At 38.6% G+C, this 24,249-nt stretch overlaps 2 protein-coding genes across 2 annotated transcripts; one reads left to right on the forward strand and one right to left on the reverse strand.

The window, feature by feature from the left end:
* Positions 1-880: 880 nt before the first annotated feature.
* On the forward strand, positions 881-13,849 carry LOC139936023 (N-alpha-acetyltransferase 80-like). Its single transcript, XM_071930728.1, has 4 exons — positions 881-1,072; positions 8,525-8,679; positions 9,266-9,456; positions 10,305-13,849. The coding sequence occupies exons 1-4, from the start codon at positions 975-977 to the stop codon at positions 10,455-10,457; spliced, it is 597 nt and encodes a 198-aa protein (XP_071786829.1). The 5' UTR covers positions 881-974; the 3' UTR covers positions 10,458-13,849.
* Positions 13,850-19,332: 5,483 nt separating this feature from the next.
* Positions 19,333-21,371, reverse strand: LOC139940833 (uncharacterized). The gene has a single exon (XM_071937218.1). It carries the CDS (start codon positions 21,208-21,210, stop codon positions 19,660-19,662), a length of 1,551 nt encoding a protein of 516 aa, XP_071793319.1. The 5' UTR covers positions 21,211-21,371; the 3' UTR covers positions 19,333-19,659.
* Between the last annotated feature and the right edge of the window lie 2,878 nt (positions 21,372-24,249).

Here is a 24,249-nt window from a genome sequence, read left to right on the forward strand (position 1 = left end):
GTCCCCCTGTCACCGGATTTGGTTTCGAATTTCCCGCTCCAGAGTTATTTCCGCCTTCCGAAAATCTCTTCCTCGCACCTTCCCTCAGTTCCAAACCCCACCCCAACCAACACCTGTTCCGCCTTAAAGGAACACGTTGCCTTAGATCGGTCGAGTTGGTCTTTGAAAAGCGTTTGTAACCGTTTTTTATAAAATGCATATGGGTAGAAAGATGTTGTAAAAGTAGAATACAATGATCCACACAAACATGCCTCGAAATTGCGTGGTTTTCCTTTTACCTTGTCGACTAACACGTCGGCCATTTATGGGGGTCAAAATTTTGACTCCCATAAATGGCCGACGATGTTAGTTCGCACAGTAGAAGGAAAATCACGCAATTTCGAGGCAAACTTGTGTGGATCATTGTATTCTACTTTTAAAACATCTTTCCAACCATATGCATTTTATTAAAAACGGTTACGAACGCTTTTGTTTTGACCAACTCGTCCGATCCAAGGCAACGTGTTCCTTTAACTAAGAACTTGATATATTAACGCCTCATAGGCCTACGTGCTTTTAATTTTTCCAATACATGTCTCTCCATGTCATAGGAAATAATGTTATAATACTTAACCTATAGCTTTTTGAACGTGTTTGAGTGCGTCACAGTTTTACTAATTTCTGTGCTTGTCCTCTTAAAACATTCATTATTGATGCACATATGTTTTTCATCCAAATATTTGTTTTTGTATACAGTACATGTATGATTTCACTTTTCCCCTTACACCCGCCAGATAATTATGTGGCGGCCGCCAGATAAATGGTACAACAAATATTATCGCACTCATGATTATTTCACTTCTTATCTCCTGGCACTACCCGGCTTCCGTAGATTTCCGCAACAGAAACATAGTCAATGACAGACCATGGACAGACATCGTTCAAAAACTACACAACTGCTTGTCGTAGTCGATTGAATTTGAAACTGAAAGACGATGGCATTCTCTCTGGAACCTGTTCATGCCAACCCAGATTTGGTGGAAGACACCATAAGCCTTTTGAAAGAGGAATGGCCGAATTGTTTAGCGGAGAGGTATGACAACAAGTGGTTCTTTGGCCCCCATGATATAGAAATTACTTGTTTGTGTATTTGTCGTTATTCTTTATGATGATAGAGTTAATCGGTGTTCATATGGAGGTCGTCATGATGTGTAGCTTATGGTACGGAAGTAGGTCTAAAAGCCTGTTTGAGGTACAGCGGACGTGATAGAAGTGTATACTGTTTGGTTTGGATACGCACACTTACCCAAACATGGGTGTTGTAGCATTGTGTCCGCCATATCTCAACTTCGTGATCCCTCAAGGTTATGTATATTGATATTATTATTATGTTTCTGTTGTAAAGGTAGATAAGAGTCTAATATCAGCCAACCCCAGGAAACGAAGTGACCTTCTGTGTCAGTCAAATTGTCACATGTATGATTTTAATTTATCATCAAACCCCCTAATTTGGCTTGACACTGTAATATGCACAAATTGGTTTCTAATTAATAAACAACAACAACAATGCCACTTTACATAGCGCCAAACAATGAAACATGCTCCTGATGGGCGCTGAACAATTAAAAGAAAACCCATTAAAGTCACCTTTACAAGAGTTGCGAGTCAATTTTTCAATCAGTTGTCGGGGAAAGCGGGTAATAAACACCGAATTGTGTCTTTTTGCCATGTTTAAAGACAGTAATTACTCCTTACTTGGTAACGAGTAATGGGAAGAGGTTGATAATATAAAACATTGTGTGAGAAACGGCTCCCTCTCAAGTAACGTATAGTTTTCGAGAAAGAAGTAATTTTCCACGAATTTGATTTCGAGATCTCGGATTTAGGATTTGAGGTCTCGAAATCAAGCATCTGCAAGCACACAACTTCGTGTGACAAGTGTTTTTTTTTTCATCATTATCCCGCAACTTCGATGACCGATTGAGCTCATATTTTCACAGTTTTGTGTGTGTGTGTGCTCATTTTGAGATATACAGCAAGTGAAAAGACTGGTCTTTGACAATTACCAATATGGTGTCCATAACAGGGTCTTGAACGTCACAGACCTCACCCACCCGTATGTACCTAATTTTGTCTTTAATCGGCCTATTTTCTTTTAGGTATAATTACAGTTTTTAATGGACCTGTTTGCATGCTGGTGCATTTCTTTCTTTGGTGGACAACTATATTTCAAGAGGGAAACCCTCTCGGGAGTATATACGGCCACGGGCCATTATAAACCCCATCCCATGGCAGCGCATTGCCGTTACGTGACCCTGTAAAAGGTTGTGGGTTTAATGTGCATTGTAAAATTTGAACAAACTTAGATTGAGTCTAGTTATTATGAAGAACATCATATATGGGGGAAATATCAATATTAACCACTATGCGTTCTGTATTAAATCTATTAGTCTGACGTGACGGACCAAAGGTCTTTTCTCAGTGGACGGATGGACTCCAGGTCTTTTGTTTACAACTCCCTATTGGTAGTGGATGTACATGATCATGTACAGCATCATACAAACAGAACCTTGCGTGTTTGATGAGACAGTGTGGCCGTGTTATCCCATAATTAATATTATAAAATTGCTCACAAAAAGTAAGGAAACTTTTTTCAATCCAGTATATTTTTTTATTATTTAATACTCTTTTTGTATATGATATATATGAAGGCAAAGCTGAACTATTCATCTTAAAAATGATACCTCATTTGCAATGATTACATGTTGCTGGACTTGGCTACACGAATAACAATGAGGCAAAGTCACAAATCAAATGTGCCAAAATTACCGTCATCCGTACTGAGCAGTCAATAGGTAATGATCAATAATCAAACGGGTCAAGCTTTTCAGAACCATTAATGGTTTACACAAAGATTTGCACCAGTGAGCTCACCAGACACAATTTACCATGTCACTGTACCACCACTGTGCCGCTGCTGTGGCGAATGATACTGTCCCGGTACCCACGTTCTTGCTTCGGATTGATATACATCTTTAGGCTCCCTGTTAGCCTGTGTCTTATCTGTCCCGAATTTTCCTTCACGATATCTTTGGTCCTTAGATGTAACACTATTGTCGTCGGGACCTCGCCTTTTGCCAGGAATCTCCTGAGCCTATAGTCCCAGCCGTCCAGGCGTGCCCCAGACACGCCTTTCCATGTCACTGTACCACCACTGTGCCGCTGCTGTGGCGAATGATACTGTCCCCGATAAACATCTGTATAAAAACAAATTCAAAGAAAAACAGCCTGGGTAATCTGTTCTGACTAATATTTTATCTTGTCAAAGTCTTGTACGTAGTTGAAAATGTTGTACACAATTTGTTAACAACCAACTCAACATTCACCAATCTTGTAAATGATTATTTATCTTAAACAGCAATATGCTAATTAAAGAAGCAGTTGCTCTACACTGCTTCTTTATGACCTTACTACTAGCTAACCCCTTTTAGACAATTGAAAACATTAAGTCTAGCCTAATGTAGGATTCAAGTGCTCCAGACTTCCATCTCCCCATACTTTTGATTTGTTCCTCCCGAACCCCAAACATATCCTGCAACTATGAACTGAAAAAGGGTGTGGGTTTACCTGATGGCCTTAATCCCTGCTTTAAGATGTGATTAAATTGTCTGGCTGACATAGGGTCCCCCCTCAATGTACAAACAGTGAAGTATTGGCATTCATGTCAATAGACATGATTGAACTTTACCCACTTGATCCGTTTTTGAATATCTTAGAACTTCTTGTATTCCCTTCCTGATTAAAGGAAATATCACCAATACGCAACGCCCGGGAATTTGCCAGCGTGAGTTGTAAACTCACTCACCCTCAGAATAACCGAAAAGGGCAACCAAGAATGCTGCTTTTAACAGCAGAGCTTCATATGCTGATTACACTTTAAACATTAACTATGCTACTTTAATAATAAGGTCATATAAGTCAAATATGGTATGTCTGCAAGCTATGCTGCAACCGGATGAAGATGTCTGCAAGCTATGCTGCAACCGGATCAACTGATTCCTTTTTAATCATTCATCTTCTCTTTTCATCTTCACACTCTTCTACGTTTGCATCGAACATTTTTGTCTTCACTGTAAAAATTACACCCTGTAATTGAACCTATTTTTAATCATGCATCTTGTCATTTCATGTGTATGCTCTTTTACATTTTAATCCAACATTATAATGTTTGTTACTTTTTGTAACCACTTTACGAATTGTTGTCTTCACTGCCAATATTACACATGTAACGTGAAAACACCAGAACAACTGATCATTTTTAATCATGCGTCCTCTCATCTCATGTACATACTCTATTACGTTTTAGTCCAACATAATGATGTATGTTACTTTTTGTAACCACTTTACGAATGTTTGTCTTCACTGACAATAATTACACCCTGTAACTTGAATAACCGGATCAACTGATCATTTTTAATCATGCGTCTTCTCATCTCATGTACATACTCTGTACGTTTAGTCCCACATTATAATGTTTGTTACTTTTTATTACCACCGAATTTTTGTCTTCACTGACAATAATTACACCCTGTAACTTGAATAACCGGATCAACTGATCATTTTTAATCATGCGCCTTTGTTTTTCATATACGAAAGCTTTACGGTTTAGCCCGCATTCAATGTTCGTTACATTTTGTACCGACATTTTTGCGACACAACGTGTCATTGCCATGGAACATCAGTGCTGTGTTGACCGCCAGATACGAAAAACCAACCGATATTGGAAACGTACACCTGATCTATGCAAATCAACGCTTTCAGGCTCAAGCTAGTACTGACCTCCCTGCTAAGCTATGGTAGCTGCTACTGTTACCGATGATACTTAAACTATATAACGACTAAGAAAAGACTAAAATATTAACAAAACTTTAACGTGTATATTTATAGCATAGCAAGCTAAGCCTTACCCTGGGTACCGCACCCAGTCCTATTCAATGTTCCCGCCGAACCATTGAACCGTGTAACTCTTTATACATTACAAGTATAAAGCAGATTTATTCTAATTCGCCCCCAGGACCCAACCGAATAATTCAATATTTTGCAGACTGGCGGTAAAATACTAAACAGACTGCTCAGCACTGGAAATGTAATGGGTCATCTTGAATCTTGCCGAGGGTCCAAGCGTCTACAATCCTCTTTCATCTTAGAAACATTGAAACTACCCGTGGGATCCTCCCAATTGTGCAATTTATGAACTTATGAAATATAACTGCAAGCATAGAGAATCACACTGGATTCACCAACTCAAGACAGTCAAACCCTTTGGACTAAACATAAACACTGGTGTTAAATAACTTCCCATTACCCCCACTTCACTTCTGCGTGAGAACTATAATGTTGTTTATATTCTGTAACTCAAGTATAAATTAATTTTTTAAAGTTGTTCCTATATATTTGTTACTATAACTACCTCATGTAAGTAACCCCCCCCCTTCTTTTTTCCACAGGTCCTTCATACCTATTTTAATACCATCGTACCTTTGATCTCGCTTTTCTCTATTAATTGACCATTGTTAATTGCATCATGATGCAACTTGTTCTCTAATTCTACCCTTTCATGTTTCCCTGCATTGATAACGAACAATGCATTGTTAACGAACAATGCATTTACCACTTTTATGGTCCAGTAATCCATCCTTTCCTACGAAACATCCTTTGTCCTCGCCACTTTACTCGTATTGGTTCATAGCCACCAATTGTTTCTGAAATAGAAACTTTGATTGGCTGTTATTTTCCCGCTTCTTTCTTTCCCGCTTCTTTCTTCATTTAATGCATTTCCCCTCTCTTTTTCTATGAATGGATATGTATTTGTTTGTACTTGTTTTATGCCTCTGAACTAGGTCCGGTTTGGATCGAAAGCTAAGGCCATCTATACCCTATTCGTTAAACATATGAAATACCAGATACGTATGTACCAATGGAAGAAGATGCAAAGGTCTTTAATTTTAATATTATGCAATAGGCTATCACTTGATTTATGGAAGCTGGCCATTTAGTGCCTAATAATGATCAATCATTCCGAAAGGCCATAATGAAACTTGCTATTACCCTTCTATTCTTTATGTACACTTTGTTCTAGAGCTTGACATGGTGCTGTGACGTGCAATGCCCATAATTCATCGTCAATTATTGATGCCCATGATCTAACTGGTGTTAATTGCTGCCTCATTCTAAAAGTGCGCCATCCCCCCTTATTGGACGAGCTGCTGCTCTCTGTGCGTACGATCTGACAATATTTCAATAATTCTATGTGTTCTATGGAGATGAGCTAAGTCAAAAATGCAGAGGTCCATGTATGTATAGAAGTAAGTGGACGCCTGTGTTTATCTTTCCATGTTATAAAACCCCCTTCGTTTACAGCCAGCAAGAATTAGTGTCTTGACCGCTATTTGTACTACTATAGGGTCACTCTTCTTTATAAGATCACCGCAAAATCCACAAACTCGCTATGAATAATCTTAAAAATTTTTAAGGTTAGCGGTAGGCCCTCTCCCAATTCGCTACAAACCGATATCAATGGATTAAAGGGAGTTGATGGCTAATTCATATGCTGCATGTTATTCACCATCGGTATGCTTCCAGAGCCCGCTGTGCAATTAATGGACCCCAACATGCTACTGCTCCCTACTGTACTTATTTTGCACCCTGCATTTGAAAGTTGGGCACCACCCAGTCCTATTGAAGATGATGTCCCTCCTAACCTACTACATGCCCCATCCCTGTTATGTATGGAATACCCTGAATATTGACTAGAGTTTGCCAAGTTGTACACTAAACTTATTCCTGATTGGCCTGACTGACACAAGCTCTGACTAACTTTCATATTAAACGGCAAGCTGCCAGAAAAATTATGATTGTCCGCCCTTTCTTGTCCTTGTGTACCTGTACTCATGCTTTGAAAATGTTGGCCCGTTATACCCCGAGTTACGTGTAAAGGCCGTGAAATATCCTGACTATTAATCTGTGGGATGTTCGCAACTATTGGCCCTTTATACACACTAGATGTTTGAAACCTTTCCGTATTCACGGTACTCGTGTTACCTACTAGCGTTACTGTTGGGGCTGTACTTGCCCCAGCATTAGGTCTGAAAATGAAGCGACTCACCCGATTGGCCCGGCTAGTAAGCCATCGGCTTCACATCTCTGTAGCCGCCCATCTTCGCCCTCCTAATCAGGTATCACTTGGATTTCTTCAATGCGGTTCCCACTTCCAGCGAGTTGCCAAGAAGGTACCGAATTTTGCGAAACTATACAATCTATCTTAACTCCTCGGTGGCAGAATATTCAATGACGGTTCCCAGAAAGATAAGCACCCTTTCCCCGAAATGCATTGCTTTGGTTGGTTGAAAAGAACAATGGAACCACGTCTGAATGCGCCCTGACAATCCCAATCGCTTATAGCCCCGACTGTGCAACCTGACTATAATTATGCATATTTCCCGGTGTTAAATCGGTTTACTGCGTTACGCATTAAACCCTATTAAGATCAGTAAGTAATGTCTTGCGTGTTTGAATTACAGTGTCAATTTGATTGTTCACACAGTAACACAAATTGCAAATTTTGGCACATTTGATTTGTGACCTTGTCTCATTCTCATTAACGTGGTCAAGTCGAGCAACATGTTATCGTTGCAAATGTGGTATCATTTTATAGAGGAACAGTTCAGCTTTGCATTGATATATACCATATACAAAGAGAGCAGTTTAGATACAAACTATTCAACGATAGCTATAATGTGCTTTAGGCCGAGTTGTTGCCTCGTATTTGGTTCTGAAATACAATGGAAACAACGCGATCTGCTCGTCCTTCAAACTTGCAATAAATTAATGTTAGACTGAACATACAAACGGTTTGTCTGGAGAAGTACCTATTTAAACACACTTTAGTTTGTTATACAAGAATTTCAGGTGATAAGGCATTTTTCATAAGAGAATTCCACTTCAACTTCAAAACAATTTAAGAAAATCAGTGGCGGCATTTTAAAAGGTTGTCAATTAATTGCCCGGGCTACATGTAGGTCGGGCTACATTTTTATGTACAATTAAATTTAGCTATGTGCATTGTTTGTGAAGTTGGCTAATACTTGGTCGCGGCTACATTTAGGTACAAACTTTGGGGTACCATGGTTGGGGCTATAGGGTATTATGCAAGTTTGGAGCTTGGTTGAGGCTGCATAAGTTCGGGAGGGTCCGTTTCAAAGTTAGGTCAAGGCTACACTCGTTCTGGCTATGGTACAAATTTGCTACGAAGACGGCTGCAGATGGGTAGACTTTTGGGCTATTCCAGTAATTATTGGTACACGGGGGGCAACGGTTAAATTTCGGTGCAACAAAACAGGACGGGGCTGTATTACCTTAAGAGCAAGTTTGAGGCTATAGGTCGGGCTACATCGAGGGGTAGGGCTTCATTATACAGACCGCACATCCCCTATGATAACGAGACTGACGTGACGAAATTTATATTATTGTCTTTTCATTTGGACAGGTTGCATTTGATAGAAACTCCGCAATGTACAGGTCTACCATGTTCGTTAATAATGGTGGAGACGCGAGGGGGCGCTGCAACGACAAAGGAAGTTGTCGGTCACTTGAGAGTGTGTGAGGTCGTCGGAGACGAAAACCGAGTTTATGTTGAATCAGGTATAACTAACATCCTCAAAATATCAGAAAGGGTTATAAGAACAAACATTTTTGAAGGCAGTGGACACTATTGGTAATTACTCAAAATTATTATCAGCATAAAACCTCACCTAACGAGAAATGGGGAGTGTCGATATTATAAAACATTGTGAGAAACGGCTTCCTCTAATGTGACGTAGTTTTCGAGTTATTTTCCACGACTTTGATTTCGAGACTTCAGATTTAGAATTTGAGGTCTCAAAATCAATCATTCGAAAGCACATAACAATTCGTGTGACAAGGTTTTTTTCATAGTTATCTCGCAACTCAGACGACCAATCGAGCTCAATTTTTCACAGGTTTGTTATTTTATGCATATTATGTTGAGATACACCAAGTGAGAAGACTGGTATTTGACAATTACCAATAGTGTCCAGTGTCTTGTATTAAGAGAATGTTCAAAACATGACTTTCATTCAATAAAACATTTTGTACAGAACATTAAAGCAAACATCATCCAATCATAAACCATAAAAAGTAAAGAAATGTTTTTTTTTTTTAAATAACTAACCAGTTTATAATTAATCATTTTTGTGAATGCATTTAGTTGTGATCCAGAAAAGCAGAAGGAATAGCGGACTAGGTAAAAAAATGCACCAATTGTTGGAAGACTACGCAAGGAGATGTCTAAAAGTGCGGTACATCCAGCTTTCATGTCAGCATCAGGAGACGGCAGACTTTTACAAGCACCTTAAATACTCTCCTCGGGCGACACTTCTACCCGTCATTGCTGCAAATGTAACTGCAAATTGCTCTCTTTAGGCCCTACACAACTGCTATTTAATGAATGGGTTTTCAGTGTTGAGGTCCAGATTAATATTTTGTGAAAATAATGTAATAGGATGTTTGCCAGTGATATGGCCGACATGAACTGAAAATTTAGTTGGAATTCATATAGTGTTAAATTTGTTTTATATATTCAGGACAGTAATGAGGCTTCATATTACATGGTGTAAGCTTTTTTCGTTTTTTTCCCCCCGATCCTCAGGCAAATAAATATGGAAAGTTACTCCCAATCTCCGACTGAATCATACCAGCTTCAAAACTCATTTGAAAACTAATTATTGTTTTGTTTTAAAGGGAAGGTATACACGTTTGGTAATTACTCAAAAAAAATATCAACTTAAAAACTGACTTGGTAACGAGCATTGGAGAGCTGTTGATAATATAAAACATTGTGAGAAACGGCTCCTTCTGAGGTAACGTAGTTTTCAAGAAAGAGGTATTTTCTCACTAAAATAATAAAGTATTTTATTCCTATCTGAAAGCAAACAAGTTCGTCCAACAAGGGTGTTTTTCCCCATCATTTCTCGCAACTTCGATGACCGATTGAGCCCAAATTTTCACAGGCTTGTTATTTTATGGTTTATGATGGGATACACCAATTGAAAAGACTGGTCTTGGACAATTACCAGTGTACCCTCCTTTAAGTGGTATCTTTGGAACGCATGGGAGACTTGTTTTATCTGCATCTCCCCTGTACAGTATAGTGTCTTTTATAGACCGACATGGTGCATTCCAATGGCTACAGTTTAAGTAAGTTTTTATTATTTTAACATGAAGGTTTTGTGTTGGTTTTCCAACAGATTTGTCGTACATACCCTGGAATCAGATACAAAGGCTTGGTTGTTCCTCAAGAGTGGGAACACTTTTATGAGAGCGAGAAAGGGCTTGAACCGTCACCATCCAATATTCAACGCTTTGTGATGGACTTGGATAAATCGTGCACATCAGAGTAACATATCATTGCTATTCTACATAGGCCTACATATCGATTCCATCCTATACATGCATAGACCTTATCGCAAATACCAATGCGCAAGCGCAGACTGTTGAATGAGGTGCATTGTGGGATATATATGAATCAAATTTTGCTACCAGCTAGACCACAATGCATCTAATTCCAAGCTTTACGCGCGCGCCCCAGTATTTGCGAAAAGGTCTATGATCATGACGTCATTTGAGCAGGGCGCCCTCGGCTATAAAGGTAAAAAGAAGGTCTGCCTGCGAGCCTGAATATCTGACGTCGAACTTCGAGATGGTTCTGGAGATGCAGTTAAATGGATGTACCATGTAAACATGTATAGCCAACACATGCCATTATCCTTGTTGGTAATGACAGGGGACCAGTCTAATGTGCCACGCGTATTTGAATGCAGTTTTATCAAAGATGACGGCTTGACGACAGCTTGATGATATTAATGCACCAGTTAGGAGTTACTTAATTTAACGGAATTTAACTCGTCCTAAGTCGATCCTAAGATAAATCCTAAGTTAGAAAGAGTTTGGCGAAATCGTCGGCCGGGCCATGGATCTATATTAAGATCAATGAACAGGCAGAGCCATTCTAAAAAATTTCGGTCATAATGAAATGAAATGAGGCTTTTGATTTTTACATTAAGTCTATAGGTACAGCAGCAACAATGTGCAAAATAAGCCTATAACTAGGGTTATTATTAACATCCACAGCCGTATCTTTAACTGCTTAATTGAATAAAGTGACAAGGAAAATTTACTTCTTATTGAATGCAGTTTACAGCATTGACGCTTGACTTCAACAATCATTTATTTATACTGCTGTATGAATTAGGTTACCATTTTATGCGAGACTGAGACTCTGGAGACGAGGAAAGAGAGGGAGCGGGAGAGAGCAGCGAGAAAAATGCCCTTCCCGGGCAACGATTGGACTTTAGACCGCGTAGTATAAGACTACTGTAGATTCATGAAGACATGGTTTGTATACGATGTTTGATTGAAACACGGTATTGGAACATTGAAACTATAGCAACAAGAATTTAATCTAAGCATAAGCATAATCATAGCAACGGTTAAAAAATGAGGAGAACAAGTGATCTTACTTATTCTGTGAAAAATTAGGGCTTATTATTGGTCATTAAGTTGAAACAAGAAAAAACACCATATTTGTTGCATGTCAGATGCATAATGATAGGCTTCAGCTGAAGTATGTTATTATTTTGAAATAGAAATTACCTATTAATAATAATAAAAATAAAAATGCATTTATAATGCGCTATCTATCTAGTGTACAATACCCTATTCGAGGCGCAGAACAAAAACTAAACGTTACATCAGAGGGAGTTGTTTCTCACAATGTTTTATATAAGTTTTCTCGGTCAATTTCGAAAAATGAGCAGCCAATTTAACCACCAGTCTATTCTATTTCGTACGAAATCGAATGCTTCTGAAAAGGGTCATTCGATTTCATTTTAAGACTAGTCAAATGTACTTTTACGTCATTCAATTTAACAAAATAATCATTCAGTTTAACTATTCATCGAAGCTGCATTCAAATTCGCAAAAATAGCTTTAATTTGAACGCCTGAAAATTAAATTGGCTGCTCATTTTCCGAAATTGACCGAGAAAACCTATACAATAGGTTTTCTCGGTCGAATTCGGTAAATGAGCAGTCAATTTCATTTTCATGCGTTCGAAATAAAGCTGTATTGCCTATCCAGTTGTTGCGCTTCAAATTCAGAATTTGGCTATTAAATTTTTGGTTTCACTTGCAATATTTGTCATTTTATTATCCATCATTTACATAAAATACTAAAACAAAAAGCAAATATTATAGTCAATAAGTTAAAGTAACAAGACGTTCATTTAATTTAGGTGGGATGCAATGCAGGTAATATTGTGCGAAAACTTAATGGGAATGCATTATAATATAGGTTTTCTCGGTCAACTTCGGCAAATGAGCAGTCATTTTCATTTTCATGCGTTCGAATTAAAGCTGTTTTGCCTCTCCAGTCGTTACTGCGTTTCAAATTCAGAATTCGGTCATTCAATTTCGTTTTCAGTCAAGTCAAATTCCTTTAGCATTCTGTTCAATTTAGCGTATCGTAATTCTTTTTCGTGACACACACGCCTCAAGAAGCGTCTGCGAATTTGAATGCTGCTTTGATGAGTTGTTAAATTGAATGATTATTTTGTTAAATCGAATGACGCAACATTACACTTGACTAATCATAAAACGAAATCGAATTCTTCAGTGGCATTCGATTTCGCGCGAAATAGAATAACTTGGTGGTTAAATTGGCTGCTCATTTGCCGAAATTGACCGAGAAAACCTATATATGTATTTCTTTATGAATTTAAATGTATTTTTTTGATAAAATGAAGCCTGCAATTTTCTATTTTTTACGATAAACAAAATAAGGTCCCAAAAACTATAACAGCTCCACTTTTTCCATTGGGGGCGTGCGTCACATGACAATACCTTGACGTCATAATGTGGGATATTTCTCTGTTATACCTCCATGTTGCAGCACAACGACTGATATGAAACAGGGTTTACATGACGTAGCATGGGACATGACGTACGGGGCGTTCGCAAATATTTCGGAAAAGTTGCCTTTTAACGACCCCGTTAAAGGCACTGGACACTATTGGTAATTACCCAAAATTATTGTTAGCATAAAAACTTACTTGCGGTAACGAGCAATGACGAGCTGTTGATAGTATAAAACATTGTGAGAAGCGGCTCCCTCTGAAGTAATGTAGTTATTGCCACTTTCCTAGTGTTTTTCAGTTTGGGAATTTTTGTTCTTCTGAATCGATTAAAAAAATAGGAATCCTTAAAATAAAAACTGCAAACTCATCTTGAAGATATAGGTTTTCTCGGTCGAATTCGGCAAATGAGCAGCAAATTTCATTTTCATGCGTTCGAATTAAAGCTGTTTTGCCTCTCCAGTCGTTACTGCGTTTCAAATTCAGAATTCGGCCATTCAATTTCATCTTAAGTCGAGTCAAATTCCTTTAGTATTCTGTTCAATTTAGCGAACCGTCATTCTTTTTCGTGAAAAACACGCCTCAAGAAGCGTCTGCGAATTTGAATGCTGCTTAGATGAATTGTTGCATATCTCCTTCATTCTTATTTAAATTTTATGTTGGTTTAACGTTTTGTTTATTTCCCTTTAATGTATGTAACTTGATGTTTTTTACCTTGTAAATTCAATTGTAATTTAGCTTTTGGCTACAAATATTTGAATAAAATACCTTGAATTGAATTGAATTGAATATAAATTGAATGATTATTTTGTTAAAGGCAGTGGACACTATTGGTTATTACTCAAAATAATTATAATCATCAAAGTAACCTTTCTTGGTGATGAGTAATGGGGAGAGGTTGATGGTATAAAACACTGTGAGAAACGGCTCCCTCTGAAGTAACGTAGTTTTCGAGAAAGAAGTAATTTTCCACGAATTTGGTTTCGAGACCTCAAATTTAGATGAGGTCTCGAAATCAACTTGCATCTGAAATCACACAAAATCGTGTGACAAGGTTGTCTTTTCTTTCGACGACCAATTGAGCTCAAATTTTCACAGGTTTGTTATTTTATGTATATGTTGAGAAACACCAAGTGAGAAGACTGGTCTTTGACAATTACCAATAGTGTCCACTGTCTTTAAATCGAATGACGCAACATTACATTTGACTAACCATAAAACGAAATCGAATGACCCTTTTCAGTAGCATTCGATTTCGCGCGATAGAATATTCTGGTGGTTAAATTGGCTGCTCATTTGCCGATATTGACCGAGAAAACCTCTAATTAATTACCTCTAATTACCCTATCTACACTCGTCTGTGAGTGACAGCCAATCTGATATTCTATCCCCGTCTTGAACAGAGTCTAGCCGAGGTGGCTCCTTCATGCATCGTTCAGGCTAAGTACCGTTCATTAATTTTCAAACAGTAAGATCATTACGTCAATTTTGTTTGGTTTCTTTTATGTGCGCTGCAACTATACATCTATAAATAGACCTATAGCCTACACCGATGTTGTCGTTCCTCACGCAATTAATTATGAGTATATAGGCCTATGATGACAGATGGTAATGCCGCCCATTGTGATTTAAACCCAGCCTGGACCAGAATTTATGGTTTTTAATTATCCAGTGATGAATGATAAGAATATGAAGAGGCATTAATACATACATTAAAAAAAGTATGCATTCTGGTTCGCCAAAGACTGGTCACGTGGGAATTAACAAGTGAAAGAATCAGGAGTGAATAAATTATATAATGATCTTATTGATGCATTGATGGGATAATTGAACAGTTCCTTCCTAGGATCAGCACTCAATGAGTATTTTGTGTGCATTTTAATGCTTGCTTTACTTTGGCAATAATCTTTTGGTGCGCTCTTCATGGATACCCGGAATGCGCAAATAATATCAAATTTCAGGTAGCTGCGGTGCAACGGTAAAAGAAACCCATAATGCAAAGCAAACAGACCAACACAAACAACCCAAGTATGTCCACGTTGCCATGTGCTATGCGTTTTGGTTCAGGGCTACAAAACAACGTTGTTATAATTTAAAAATGAGTTGTGGTTGGGAAAAATGTTTTGGAAGTCTTCTTTTCTGTGAAGTCAAACAAATTGGCGGACCTTGCTAATGACGTAGTAAAAGAAAAAACACCCAATTTCGAGAGATATTTGTGTGTGTATAAGGGAGTTATCATTATATTATTTATAAAGCTCCAAATTGCCCAAAGGCATTTTGTTTCTTTAGGACATGGATCTTATGTAAATTACGTCACTGTGTAAAAGGGCTCCGGTAAAATCGGACCCGGGGTATTTTAGAGTTTCAGACAAAAACTAAACGAACCTATAATCTAGGTTCGTTAGTTTTATGGTATTCCCCCACCCCCCCAAAAAGAGTTACAAACAAATACAAATAAATAAATGTCATGTTGCATTAATTTTCCACATCAGTCGAATGTCAACTACTTGGTTTGGCACCGAATGAACGAACGTACCTCAAAATAATACATGTTTTAAAAAATAGCCTGTAATTTATCCCCAAAGTACCTTTAATTCTACTCAGATGGACTTTGGTTATATATTGATGACCACAGACAATTTCCCCCGGGTAATTCGTTATTACCAGCGAAATTGAATTTTGTGTGGTCGTATAGTTTAGAGTTTCGACATAATTTTTGTGTGCTGAATGTATACTGACTAGGACAACGGAATGGCGTATTCCGAATGGGTTTTGTGGGTTTAGGCACATCTAATTCTCTACAGTGTACAAAACAAAATAACATGTTGGATTCCAATATGGATGGTTTAAAAAAAATGATTTTCAAGAATAAGTTCGTGCTGTATTTAGAATCTTATTTTCGGGAACTGGTCTTTCAATTAGCCTTTTTGAGATATGGCGGCGAACACCATATAGTAGGACTCACAGACATGGCTTACCAAAAACCAAGCAACGCACAGTTATAATAGTGTCCAACACACCTCAAAATGGCTCATTGAGAACGTATTTAGAAGAAGAAAACAAAAACGCAGGCCAGTCACTTCAATTACGTACTTACAAGATGCTCAGTTTGTTTTTCTTAAGGCAGGTAGTCCTACCTTAAGTAGCTTTATTGTCTTAGATCTTCACTTGGTGTATCATGCATAAAAATAAAAAAATGCGATTTTGTTTGCTAAATTCATACTTGCAAGATGCAGTAAAAGAAAAAACTACTTTGTTGCACTGTGTGTCCTTTTTGATGCATAAGAAAGGCTTCACGCCTGAAGCCTTTCTCAAGTTTGTGTATTTGAAAAATATTTTTGAAAAACTACATTACTTCAACGGGTGCCGTCGCTATCATACCAACAGTCCTCCAGGGCGCTCCTACCAGCACGGTCACTACGTCTAAACAGATCCACCCTCCCGTTTTATATCGATATGTTTATTTCATTTGAATACAATGCATTAGAGGTAAACTGCAGGATCTGACAATGCTCAACTAATATGCATAATAAATTGTGGAACGGCTGGAGTGGTTCAGTTCATTTGTTGTATAGACTGCCTGGAGACCCATAAGGAAGTAAAATGCATTGTATTTAGACGACAGGTATGATGGAGAGGGGGAGGCATATGCATCTTTGTAAAAATAAAAAAACAAAAAAACATTAGCATTTCAAACCGAGCTATATGTATCATATGTTTTGGCAGCAATACATTAATCATCTTCAAAATAAGCACTCATTTTCGTTTTGTCGATCCGTTTTCCCACTCACAGTTATTGCAAAACCTTTCAAAATTAGCCATATGATGAAAGATTCGGAAAACGAGACAGTTGCTTTGATCACAACACCATTTTTTTCTAAGTTAGCTGTTAGCTGTTGGTGATTGGGGGGGGGGGGATACATCAATAGTTAAAAAAAAACCGTGAACGGAAATTGAATGTCAGTTTTGCAAATCCATCTTTAATGAAATAAACAAAAAAATAATAAAAGTGGAGAAAAAAAGAACAAGAATAAAAAGCCGGAAATTATTTCCGGTCGGGGTCCAACCATTAAGAAACTCTATCTTTGCACCTTACGTTACCAACTCAAATTGAAAATAATATGATGGTGCAAATAATAATAATATTATTAATACTATAAAAAAGAGTTTATATCCTCGGGCCTAGATTTTTGCATATAGATGATTGAATGACATTTCTTCGGACATTCCCCTTTATATTAGAAACGTCATTGTGGCGTAATTGCAAACCAAGCCTTGGGCATTTTCACTACGGAGAAAATTACATTCTTTCAATAATGTTGTGTTGATATTAGAGAATGATGGTTGAAGGATTCAACAATTTGCGTCGCTGGCATGACAGTTTTTAAAATGTAGGTATTATTATTATTATTTTATTAAAAATCAAACATAGCAGCCAAAAGGCTGAATTTTGTTTAGGTTTACAATATAAAAAGGTATGCCTTACTCATAGTGGTTTGGGACAGATTTTTAAACAAAAAAACACACCATACCATACATAAATAAATATTGTGAGGTTTCAGTGTATAAATAAAGTGTTCAATAAAACATGAAGGTCAACGAAATATTGTGCTCGTTCAGGTTTACATATCAGTTCAACATGGAAAATGGTGCCGTGACTTGAGCGTTTATGGAAAGTGCTTGGGGTGAAAATAGTTTACATGGCACATTTTTAATGTCTGTAAAAGTATAGACATATTATGCAACAACTGATAAACGAATAATTGAGATGTAGAACAAGGGGGCCATTCCAGCAGCTTCATTCCACGTACTGCATCTTGTTGGAACTACCTGCCTGGTGCATGTTTCCCTCCATCCTACAATCTAGACTGTTTTAAGAGGAGTATCAGTTCTATACCTTCAGCTCCCCTGAGTTAAATACATTAAATATTCACATTAAATATAGAGCGTTGGTGTCCGTTCGCAAATGCTGCAGGCAGAGGTGCGGTTCGTAAAATTCAACGTTCATGTGAAAATACCGTGACAGCTGTGTTTTCTTTGACCACCGAGACAGACAAAAAGACAGACAGACGGACGGACAGACAGACAGACAGATATACAGACAAATAGACAGACAAAGAGAGAGTCAAATTCACGCTCAGAAGAAGCAAAAACCTCTTTCCAATTTCAAAAGATTTGGAACCGACTCCGTTTGCTCATTTTGACTATAATTTCTTTGAACAAAAACGTTTAATGGCTTGTAGCGGAAACCATCATTTTAAATGGTCTCTTTTGTTTTCGGTACAAAATGGCAAACATACATTTAAACGTTAATTCACCTCGTGCTGCAAGGTTTGTGCGTGTCTGAGTTGCGTTTGAAGGTTTGTGTTGGAAGGTTTGTGTTTGAAGGTTTTTGGTTGAAGGTTTGTGTTTGAAGGTTTGTGTTTGAAGGTTTTCGTTTGAAGGTTTGTGTTTGAAGGTTTTTGTTTTTGTTTACCTCGTTTTAATGTAGATGTTATCCACGTTGTTCAGATATTCTGTTTTTGACATGGAATATTTATGTACGCAGTACATGTATGAGTGCAAATAGTTGTCTGCCCCATCTCTTAGACCTTACCCCACCCCTTTTAGATAAAGTGGAATGGTCCAGCTTAGGATGTCAATGAATATGACTTCTCAGGTCATTGCACTTTGTAGAAATGGCTTAATTGGTCATAAGAGGATTGACTAATTTGTATACATGTACTGCAACCCCCTGGAGGGTTTAAAAGCAGTTTTCAATTAACGTTTTGGTGCTTATGCCTCAATAGTTTGAGAATATCTTGATAGGTTGTTATTACTTTTGCTGTTCTTCTTTTATAAGTTTACATAAGCCTATTAACAGCATTTACCACAAAAATAACAATACAAACAAACAGTAAAGAAAGTGGGTATAGCAATATGTTTTTCCACCGATGCACATTGACCTTTCACGAATACAACATTAATGTACGGTACAGATTATAGTTAGGATTATTGGAATAAAAATATCCGTTAAAAAACATAAAAGCTTCCTGTACACGCTATGAGCTCAGGTTTATATTTACAACATTTATACAAAACACTGTGTGTATAGTTCAAGTTAAATATACGGTGATGACACTATCATTCCACGAAACTGACTCCAGAGGAAAAAAACAAATCACAAAACGTGTGTACGGTTTGTTTGCATTTACCCACACGCAAGAGATAAATTTCAATTAGGTAAGTCGGTTCAAATTAGGTGTTGCGACAACGGTGTAGATGTAATTGATGATGTTGGCACACGACCATAATTAAAGGCACTGGACACTATTGGTAGTTACGCCCCCCCCCAAAAAAAAAAAAAAATAAAAAATAAAAATAAATAATTGTCACGAGCACTAGAGAGCTGTCGATATAGTATAAAACATTGTGAGAAACGGCTCCCTCATAGTAACGTAGTTTTATAGAAAGAGGCAACTTCTCACTCAAATGAAAATACTTCAGGCATTTAGCCTTTAGGCATTTCAAAGCACAATACATATTTGCGCAACGGGTTTGTTTTTTTCTTTCATTATTCTCTTGCAACTTCCATGACCAATTTAGTAAAAAAAAAATCACAGATTTGTTTTTGTAAAGACCAAGTGAGAATACTGGTCTTTGACAATTACCAAAGGTGTCCAGTGCCTTTTAGTTTGAAGTATGATCTCAAGTCACGATCTGTGGTTCGGGGAAATAGCTGGGAGGTGTGTATTAGACTCCAGTCGTAACTGATTGGAGGGGAAAGCTAGATTTTCGTCTTGTATGGGGTTTGAAATTGCCCGTTCTCGGCGAGCAATATCACCCGTGTGCAATTTAAGATCATCTAATTTCTCATCTTCACAGCATATGACATCCCATTGCTCTGAACTCTGGCTACCGGATGATGAGTCGATCCTATGGTACAAGTGACTCGTGCTGTTCGATTTAACCTTGGGGCTAAACGGAGCACAGGGATGCATCTCAGGGGAGTTAAAATCACGTAGTAGTAATAAATCTTCCATAGAGGACGATGTCCGTACGAGGATGCTATCACAGCTTTTGGTCGGCCGGTGTTTGAGTTTGCCCAGGGCGTATGCTGCCGCCGAGTGCGGCCGTCTGGGTTGCGAGGGTGGCTTCGGGCGCTTGGTGAACGCACCTCCCTGCGGTGCGCTGACGATTGGTTTACCATGCCGCGGGTTCTCAACTGGGAAGTAGTGGCCATTTTTTGAAGCGATGAGTTTTTCTTTTGTGACCAGTTCTGGGAAACTGGAGGTGGTGTGCTGAACTCTAGAACGCAGCTCCTTAAATTTGCTCGGTAGCTCTTCCATGCTCAGAGGGTGTTTGCCCTTCTTTTCCTTCTGCGTTTGGTCTTGCTCTGGGAATGTTGGATTCCCACTTGCGTCCGATAACTCCGACAAGGAAGATACTGAGTTAAGACTTGGAGTAAACTGACGACTACGTCCCGCGTGGTTTCTACACCTGTTTTCCTCCATTCTCAATTGAGATGCATTCGCAGCTGATGTTTTCCCAATACATGGGCGTGGTCGGTGTGTTATTTGAAGGAGGGCCTGAATCTCTTGGGCGGTGCAGCCGGCCTCTCGCGCCCAATCCGCGGCGGTCATATTCCTGACGATATCCCGGGGGCTGACCGAGGCTTTCCCCTCGTGAATCAGAAGCCGTGCACATTCGAGGTAGCCGTTCTTTGAGGCCTCCATGAGGGGCGTCATCCCGTCCGCGTTCACCTTGTCAACCTCAAGCCCGAGCCTGCGATAACTCCGCGCTATTATCTCGATCCCAGTGGTGTTGTTCACCATAGCGCAATACATCAGCGGCGTATTGCCGATGTTGTCCTCCAAGTTAGGGTCCACATTATTCTTGACAAGTTTCCTTACCACGGCATTGCAGTGCAGCTCACACGAATAGCTGAGAACGCTGCGTCCAACGTTGTCTAATAAATTTACGCTCGCGTTGTAGCCAATCAACATATCCACAGCTCTATTGCGGACACTCTCCTCAGTGATTCGCACAGCACAAATAAGAGGAGTTTTACCGTGAGCATTTTTCGAATCGACCAGGAGCTGTCCTTCCACGGCATCTAGGATGAATTTAGCAAGGTGAATCTTTCCCTTAGCAACCGCATCATGGATGGCCACGGCACCAGATATCTGCCCCAAGCTCCCCCTCCTCCTCATACGGTCTCGTATTGAAGGTATACGGCGGAATAACGTGTCCTTAGCCGACATTCTGTCCGCTGCAAATCACACCTACCGTTATAAGCGAGCATCCATCAGTTGATCTAATGCTCTGCCGTCAATTTCGCTTCTGCGATCCGCTCTCATGCATTTGAGGATAAATTATGCGACGGACGTCGCACAAGGCTCTCTCTCCCTCTCTCTCAGTTGCTGACCCCGCTGTCGCATCTAGTGTCCCTTCAATCACGGAAGCCCAACAAATGCTTCAATCGCCCCCAGTGCAATGTCTGCATATCACGTTCATCATGCTGCATGTGTATAATAAATTATGTAAAAAGCAATCCTAGAAAATCAGAGATGGGGGAAAACAGCATTACCGTTCACCGTGCAGATGATAATGATGATGATGCTGCTATGGCGTGTAGATACAGCAATACTGTTTCCGACTAAAACACACGTACATGTACACACACCACATCCAAGCTAATCTGTCTATTACATTCCCACTTAACCAATCACAATCGCGAGTATATTAAGTAACGTTCATTATGTGACGGTTGATGACGATCAATCTATAAAGCAGGTTAAAGGTGTGAGATAAAAAAAAAACCTGAAAAGACTGCATCCCCGTCTAGAAGTTATTGATCAACTTTATAAAGTCACTAAACGCACTTGTTGATAGAACGTGTAATATCACGAGTACATTAATGCCAAGGTGGGGCTGACAGCAAACACTGAATATTCACACATCAAACATAATATTAACTGTTCTTGATAAAACACCGATGTTTAAATTGCAGGTGTTTTATTGCATTCAAATAGAGGTCTGAAGTATATTATGTCTGAAGGACGTTTATAGGCCTACATGTATTATAAACATTCCTGGACCTTCCAGAAACGAACCGGGCCATACTGTACAAACAGCTGTGACCCCCTTCTGTTAAAAACAAAATTAAAATAATAATTATTATTCTTTATTCGGCACTTAACCACACACAAAAACCCAAACATTATCAAAACAAAAGCCAGGTATACATAATGCCCGGAATAACAAAGTTCATCGAAAAACTGTAGCCCGGGTGCAATTTTTTTTCCCCAAACGACATTGCAATATTTGTTCCCCTGTCGCTGTGATTGGCTCCTTCCGTCAGATTACGTCATCATGAAATTGGCCTGCTTTTTTACCAAATCATTGCAATGTCGTTTGGGGGAAGAAAAAAATTCGCAGCCTGGGGGCCTTCAATTCCAAAATATAGGGCAACATCAACAACAATTTATTAAAAATCCATATTTATTTACATTACATCTTCAAACCTTGAGCCTAAATTTATTGTCACAAAATGAGAGCATCGCTGCGCTGCTGATTTACATCATTCAACACCAGCCTGATTTAGACCCGTTTTGATAAGGTTTCCTGACCCGTGTCTGTTTCAACATAATCGGGTTTTTAATTAGAAAATGGACAGGAAAGTTAGCCGCTGCCCGTTTGGGCAGGGCATAATGGACAATTGTCAAAGACTATTCTCAGTCGGTGTATCCCAACATAATATGCACAAAATAACAAACCTGTGAAAGTTTAGAATATTAATTAGTCATTAAAGTGGAAAAAAACTTTTGTCGCACAGAACTGTGTGCTTCTAAATGCCAAAATGAAATGCTTCATGCCTGAAGCCTCTCAGATGTTTTTATATTTTATCAGTGTTATACTGAAACATTACCCTTTCTGTATAACTGCGTCATTACAAATGGGGTAAATATAGCAGTGTTATATAATTATCATTGACTGTCCAGTGGTTTTTACTAAGTTTGTTTGGTCATTAATTCGTGGCGTAATTACCAATGATATACCCTTCCTTTAACAACGGATATACGATTTACTTGGAACAGGATGCACTGCTGAACGTTAACGTACGAAGCTTCATGATGCATGACAGCGAACGCAGGTAGTCCCCCGCACAAGCAAACAGAAATGGATCCGGTTTTAATAATGATATAAATTGCAGCGACAGAAAGTCCGTTCATACCTCCCTTTTCGTCCCCTCTGATTGATTCATCATAATATAACCATCAAGTTATTCTATTTCGCGCGAAATCGAATGCTACTGAAAAGGGTCATTCGATTTCGTTTTATAATTAGTCAAATGTAATGTTGCGTCATTCGATTTAACAAAATAATCATTCAATTTAACAATTCATCAAAGCAGCATTCAAATTCGCAGACGCTTCTTGAGGCGGGTGTGTCTCGAAAAAGAATGACGATACACTAAATTGAACATAGTGCTAAAGGAATCTGACTCGACTCAAAACGAAATTGAATGGCCGAATTCTGAATTTGAAAAGCAGTAACAACTAGAGAGACAAAACAGCTTTAATTCGAACGCATGAAAATGAAATTGGCTGCTCATTTGCCGAATTTGACCGAGAAAACCTATATTCAACAAAACAAATCTAATCCGCGCGAAGTTCAATGTCTCCATGTTTTTAATGTTGTATTTTGCAGACAGTATTGTTGTTTCATCGTGGTTTATCATACTTGGCCCTGATCATAACATGAGACATCGCACTGTTTTCATTTCTTTCTTTTTCTTGCTCTGTTCCCAAGATTAAGAAAGCTCACTATGAACCACAGGGGGCAATCATTATGTAAAAGCCATTACAAAATAATCGTGGCTGTGAATTTATTGGGTGGATCAAGCTGGAAAATGCACACAGGTATCTCTAAAAACGTCTTTCATCATTGTTGCAGTCCAGCGGAATGAACTATTCTTTCATATTGTAAGGATAGTCACCAGTTGCGTGAATTTAATTGAAACGGTGTTTTCTTTACTAAAGATTATCCGTTTCGGACAATCTCTATTTAATTGAATTTCGGACAATCTCTATTTAATTGAATGCTTGTTGCCCTTGTATGCTATTGCAATGACGTACACTGGCCACCGTGAAAAGGAATCGCTCGAAAAAAAGAAAAACAATTCGTTGTCATAATAGACCCTTGAGTGGATTTCACTAGGAGTCACGTCCTTATCTTGAGTAAGGACGAGCATGGAGGTAGGAGTTACTCGTCCTAGGTTTAAGTTTTTAGTATCTGTT

The sequence above is a fragment of the Asterias amurensis genome, chromosome 1 (genome assembly GCF_032118995.1).
Source record: "Asterias amurensis chromosome 1, ASM3211899v1".
Taxonomy (NCBI): Eukaryota; Metazoa; Echinodermata; class Asteroidea; order Forcipulatida; family Asteriidae; genus Asterias; species Asterias amurensis.